Source organism: Benincasa hispida, chromosome 12, assembly GCF_009727055.1.
Source record: "Benincasa hispida cultivar B227 chromosome 12, ASM972705v1, whole genome shotgun sequence".
Taxonomy (NCBI): domain Eukaryota; kingdom Viridiplantae; phylum Streptophyta; class Magnoliopsida; order Cucurbitales; family Cucurbitaceae; genus Benincasa; species Benincasa hispida.
In genome coordinates, this window is record NC_052360.1 from 33,328,578 (window position 1) to 33,334,526 (window position 5,949).

A 5,949-nucleotide genomic window follows, 5' to 3' on the forward strand; every position below is an offset into this window, starting at 1 on the left:
ATAGCAATAAGGTCCAAAGTATTTACGGATATAGTATAATGAAAAAAAATTTGCAATTATAGTAAAATTTAGATTCAACTCTTGGACAATCAGTGATAGATCATATCCCTAATAGAAGTCTATTAGTGATAGAGTCTACCAGAGATAGATTTTGCTATTTTTGAAATTCTTTAAAAATATTGTTATGCACTTAATTATTAACCCTACAAGTGTTGCTCCTTGCAATTATCCTTATAAATAACTAAGAACTTCAATTATTATAATAAGAGGCTCATACATTGATTGGGATATACTAGCATACTCCACTCAAGGTAAGTGAAAAAAGATATATATATATATATATANATCCTAAAAAATAAACTTACATATCCTCCTCAGGTCTATCCACCCCTTTAAAAAGTCTATTGTTCCTCTTGATCTAAAAAGTTTATTAAGATTGCATAAAGTTGCATAAGTCACAAAAACTAGTTGTTCTCGAAAAAAGGTTGATGGAGAAGGAACTCATTAAACTGAACTCCTAGGATATGTGGCAAAAACGCAACTCCCAATGAGGTGGTCAAGATCTTCAGACATGATTAAACAAGTTTGAAAAATGATCCAAGAAATTAATCATTTTTAAAAGGATATGCCAACAAAATTGAATCACATTCTTGAGAATTTTAATCTTCCATATAGATGGAAAAAAAATCCAAGTGACCCAAAGATGAAAATCCCCTTTCCCATGGTTAATTGAAATTCATGAACGATAAAAGGTTAACGATGTTCGTCATTTCCCTATCCGTCAACAAATGAAAGAACATAAAATCAAGAGAGAGATCATCGCAAAACAAAAAAGAACGGAGGCTACTACTATTAGAATATGTTTAGTTCTTCAATTTTGAAAATAATTTTCATACGATTAAAAGTGACTTTAAATTATTGATGGATTGTTTGAGAGTGATTTAAAAAAGATATTTTTGGTATGAATGACTTAATTATAAACTATTTAATATTTGGTTCATCACTTTTAAAAGAGATTTTGATTTCATTAAAAATGTTTTTGTTTGATGATTAATATTTATTTTCAAAATTAACTTTAGAATCATCAAATACTAAAATTAGGCGGGAAACAAAATTTAAGAGAAAAAAATAGGGAGTTAAAAAAGTTTCAAAGAGGAAAAAGTGCTAGAGATGGAAAACAAATTTTGGAGTTGGACAAAAAAAAAATTAAGAAAGCTAAAAGTCAAAAAATAGAAAAATAAAGTGAAATAGGAGAATGTTTTCTTTTTTAAATTAGAAATAATTGTCATTTTAAAAATCAAAATTAATCATTTGAGAATCACCTCCCGAGTGGTTGTGTTTGGAGTACGTATTCAAGTATTTAATTTAAAAAATAAGTCATTTTAGAAAAGATTAGAGTGTTTGGCAACAACTCAAAATAGCTTTTGAAGTGTATTTTAAAACACTTTTTTTTTTTCTTTTCAAAAGTGTTTAAATAAAAATGAATTTTTTGAAAATACACTTTTTTAATAAGTCAATCCAAATGAACCCTAAGTAATTTTAGATTCTTCCAATATCACATACCTACCATTATCAAACAACACCATTTTAAATTAGAAAAATTTTGATCATATGTTGGGAATGATTTTAGCATGATCAAAATTAAATCAAATCACTTCCTATTGAAAATAGTATTTAGCATCAAATAAAATTTATTTTAAGAAAATCTAACATCATTTTAGATTAATTTTAGAAGAATTAGTTAGTAAGTGATTCTTGTCGAGGTGATTGACCAAAAATTCATCTAAAAAATGATTGTATAGTTAAGATATATTTAAATATCGTTGTTTAGCCATTGTGAGACCTTTTTTAATTCTCAACCAAACAATGATGGACTAAATATAAATAAATAATACATAGATTTATTTTGGTTTCGTTTGATTGACCAATATGCTTTTGAGCACTATAATAAGATCAGTTCATTCTAAAATGCCAGAAGGATTTAATTCTCTCTCTCTCTTTTTTTTTTTTTTTTTTATAAGAAATGTGGATTTTATTCTTAAGTTGAGATAATAGAATAAAATGAAATGAAACTTTAATATATAATCAAATTTTATTCTCTTAATCCATGGCAAAACAAAAATAAAAAACAATTCCCCATTTCATAGAAAGAACATCCTCATATAGGTGGTCTTTCTTGACCATAATTTCCTCGTAGTTTTAATAAGTTAATGTAGTTTTTTAAGCCTGAGTTCACCGCACACCATAAGCCAATTTTAAGGATCAACAAATCAACATTCATACTATTATATAAATCAGCTCTCCGAAACTCCAACATTGACCTTTTCCTTTTCTCTTCTTGACGCAAATGTTTCTGCGACGAGTAATGGGAAAGCGATTGTGGCATCACAATGTACCTGGTTTGCCAAAAAAGGAAATTGAATGGAATCATAACTTTGTTATATTTAGTCAAGGGAGACCATATAATAGAAAGAGCAATGAAGATCATTAAAGTGTTCAAATGTAAAAAATGAAAGCTGAGAGGCTTTTTTGATAGTGAGATCCAAATGAATCAGGAAACTTTTAAGTGTAAAATGGAAATGAACATGGATGAATGAAGCGGACCTTGACAGTCTTGGCCGAACCTCGAATTTTGCCCCAAGAGACAGCCTCATCAGGGCGGGCTCCGGAGTCACTTCCATCAAACTCTTGAGCGGTGTTGATGAAGACAGCATAGTCTGCACCGTTACGCATCATATTGGCATTGCAAATATGATGTTTTGGGAGTCCTCCACCAAGAATTATCATTCCAGTCTTCCTTGGACTTGCATGAACAGCTTCACCATCCATGTCCCTAATATCTGTCCAAATTTTTAGGTAAGACACTGAGCTTTCATCGAGAAAAAAAGAAAGAAATACAATGCACACAAAAAAAAACGTCCCATCAAACAAATATCTGTCCAAATAATCAAATTCTAGCCCCCCTCCCCACTCATCACCACACAATAACAAAATATAGTAATAATAGAAAAAAGTGACCTTGAACGACGTCAATAATCAATCCAGGATTACGATAAGAGTGGAAGTACAACATGTCTCCTATTGAGCCATCTGTTAATCCTGGACAGAAGACTGGAATATTATTCTGCATAAAATCAAATGCACTTATTTTAAACTACAGATGAAAAAGCAGGACAATTGCAAAACTATACAAATTCTTTATCCAAAATGTGGCAGAACAAGAAAATTAATTTGCAAGACTTCTACAACTTCGTAATCCAAAATGTGGCTGTTCGAACCAAATAAAGATCTTGACATCATAAGTAAGCTATATAGGTTTCTTCATAAATCTAATAAAATAAAAAATAAAAATCAAATTTGAAAGCTCACATATGAAAAATTGATTAAAGATAATAATGTACTCGGTAAATAAATGAAATCGCATAAAGGAAATAATGCCATTGTTGGTTAAATGATACTGATGAACATGAGAACAGGTATAAGGATTCTACTAACTTTTACCTTATAGGCCCAATAAAGATACGAACTCTTGTCATTTATTTCTCTTCCCAAACGTCGGGTTACCTTCGATGGTGTCCAGAGTACATTCTATGGAGACCAAACAAAATGAATGAGAAAACTAGAGAAAATTTACAGGGAAAAACATCAATCTAATGATTCTAATCTGAGTAAGTAACTCTACCATGATTGAAAGCAAGTACCTCTTCACGTTGTTCCTTCAACATCTGATCCAAAATTGGGATTATCCAATCCTCAAATTTGCAGTAGTTATTATTAGGAACCAATAAATTACCAATGCGATTCAACCCTTTTGATCGAAGAACTGCCCCTGGAAGAGAAAAGTCACCTTTATATGTGGGAGCAAGACATTTTATAAGATCTTCTTCAATACCACCAGTTGTAGTGACAATCACATCAACCTGCATTGACATTAAGATTAAGGTAATACCAGATTGAAATCATAGCATCTTTTAAACAGACCTAACTCACCATATGATGTTCAACAAGATAACGAATTGTTTCTCTAACACCAGAAGAAATAAGATTGGAAGTGAAACCAAGAAACACTTTGCACCTCGTCGACTCCCTAAAGATTGGATCCTTCTCCTCCTCGGAGCAATCTTCTGTTACATTCTCATCAGAAAGCCTCCAATCTAACTTCAATCCAATTCAGTAGTATTTCTCAGAATGAAATCACTAATGCTAAAAAAGTAACTGGGATGAGATATGTATGTTATAAGCATCCCGTGAAGCAAAATAACAAAACATCTGTTTAGATAAAAACTCACCATTTGATTGACGATTTCTACGGCATCTCCCAAATTGGAGGCTTGGAATCCAGTGGAGATCATGGACTTTATAAGGTTGGAGTAATTTAGTCCTTGATTGAAGTCATATCCTTCAATTTTGATGTTTTCCCCCTCAAGATTCTCTGATTCCTTAAAAACTGCGGCATGCACAGATGCCATAATATTATTGTTCTCCATCTGACCTAATGTTTCACGGCCTGCACAAGGCATTTACATGAATATGGAGCTGGAAACCATATAAAAAAGTTGCTCTATGCATGTACCACCTTTATTACTTTGAAGAAGTAATCCCAAAAAAGTAAAAAGTACCAATCCGTACATGCAACAAAAATTCTAAGTTGTCTCGGGTCAATGACGTGCACTGACCACGATTTCATCAGTTTAAATTAAGACTAATTCCAGTTATTCAACTCCCAGAATCATTAAACTTTCTGCTAATAAGCAATATTTACATTTTCCTAACGCAAAGAAAACCCCCAGCATCCATGGATAGTAAATGGCTGAAGTTGGCAGGAAATTAACGAAATCCCAAGAAGTAAGTTCATTTAAAACCATCCAAAAAGACCACAATCGTATCACTCTATCAACTAACAAACAAATCTCAAATTAAAACCATCCAAAAAGACCAAACACAAACTTCTAACCATCATTATGGCATATCTAATACCAAAGGAGTGAAACAATTGAATATTTTGTGGATATAAATAATCGAAGTAGTGAGGAGAGAGAACAAAAAAGTAAGACAATGAAAAGGGAAAGGAACTCACGTAAGGGAGAAACAAAGAGTTTGAATTAGAAGAGAGAGAGATATGGTACTACGGTAGAACGAGCAATGACTCTCTTTGCTATTTATATCTTTCTAAGTGGGGAGAATCTCTCTTCCTATTTTATCCTAAACATTTGATACCATTCGAAAAAACTTCTTTTTGGAGTTCAACAACACGAGGTAGGGGATCAAAACAACCTTTTATCTACTACTTTTTTTATTACTTCGTAAAACCATGTCAAATATTTATTTTTTTTACATAAATAAACCAATCTTTCAATATTCAAATTCCATCCTCAAATTTTATATTCTAAGAATTTTTAACCACATGCATTGAAAAGGTTCTTTTTATTATTTTAAATGTTGACAAGACATTTTAAATTGATAATAAAAAATAAAGAAGAAGAAGGGATGACGGTGAAGGGACGATAGAGAGGGAAGATATTTTTAAAAGTCATTGTTTTTAATTGAAGATGTTATTTAACAATTAAAATAATAATACAAAATTACTCAGTAACCTTTTAGACTTAATTCTCCCTTTAATATTAAGTCAAATATATATATGCAATGTTTATGTTATTATATATAAAAAAGTTGAGCCATATTTCAGAATAGTTGCAAAGGTTTTCACAGCATATATTCCACATCATCTAAAAGAATGTTATCTATACAGTTTAGGGCACGTTGGAATCTTAGAGTGCACAAAAGTAATTAAATTATATTTTCTCATAGGCAAGTTGTGAAGTGACCCCCTCAACTTTCACCTTTTTTATTCTTTATTCTTTACACACATGGGCAGAATCAATCCATTGGGAATAAGAAAGAGAACCACAGAAAATAGTAGTCAAATCTCTACTACTGTTCATACAAGTT

The 5,949-nt window shown here is 31.2% G+C and overlaps 1 protein-coding gene across 2 annotated transcripts; it reads right to left on the reverse strand.

The window, feature by feature from the left end:
* Positions 1-2,067: 2,067 nt before the first annotated feature.
* On the reverse strand, positions 2,068-5,231 carry LOC120092780 (deoxyhypusine synthase-like). Of its 2 annotated transcripts, XM_039050980.1 has the most exons (8): positions 5,078-5,231; positions 4,290-4,507; positions 3,991-4,158; positions 3,702-3,920; positions 3,502-3,588; positions 3,019-3,124; positions 2,605-2,840; positions 2,068-2,396 (listed from the first exon to the last, which is right to left on the reverse strand). In XM_039050980.1, exons 2-8 carry the CDS (start codon positions 4,485-4,487, stop codon positions 2,295-2,297), a joined length of 1,116 nt encoding a protein of 371 aa, XP_038906908.1. In that variant the 5' UTR covers positions 4,488-4,507; positions 5,078-5,231; the 3' UTR covers positions 2,068-2,294. The 2 variants fall into 2 exon arrangements, with proteins under 2 accessions (XP_038906908.1, XP_038906909.1); XM_039050981.1 differs by lacking the exon at positions 5,078-5,231 and having other exon boundaries at positions 3,991-4,154; positions 4,290-4,426.
* Positions 5,232-5,949: the final 718 nt, after the last annotated feature.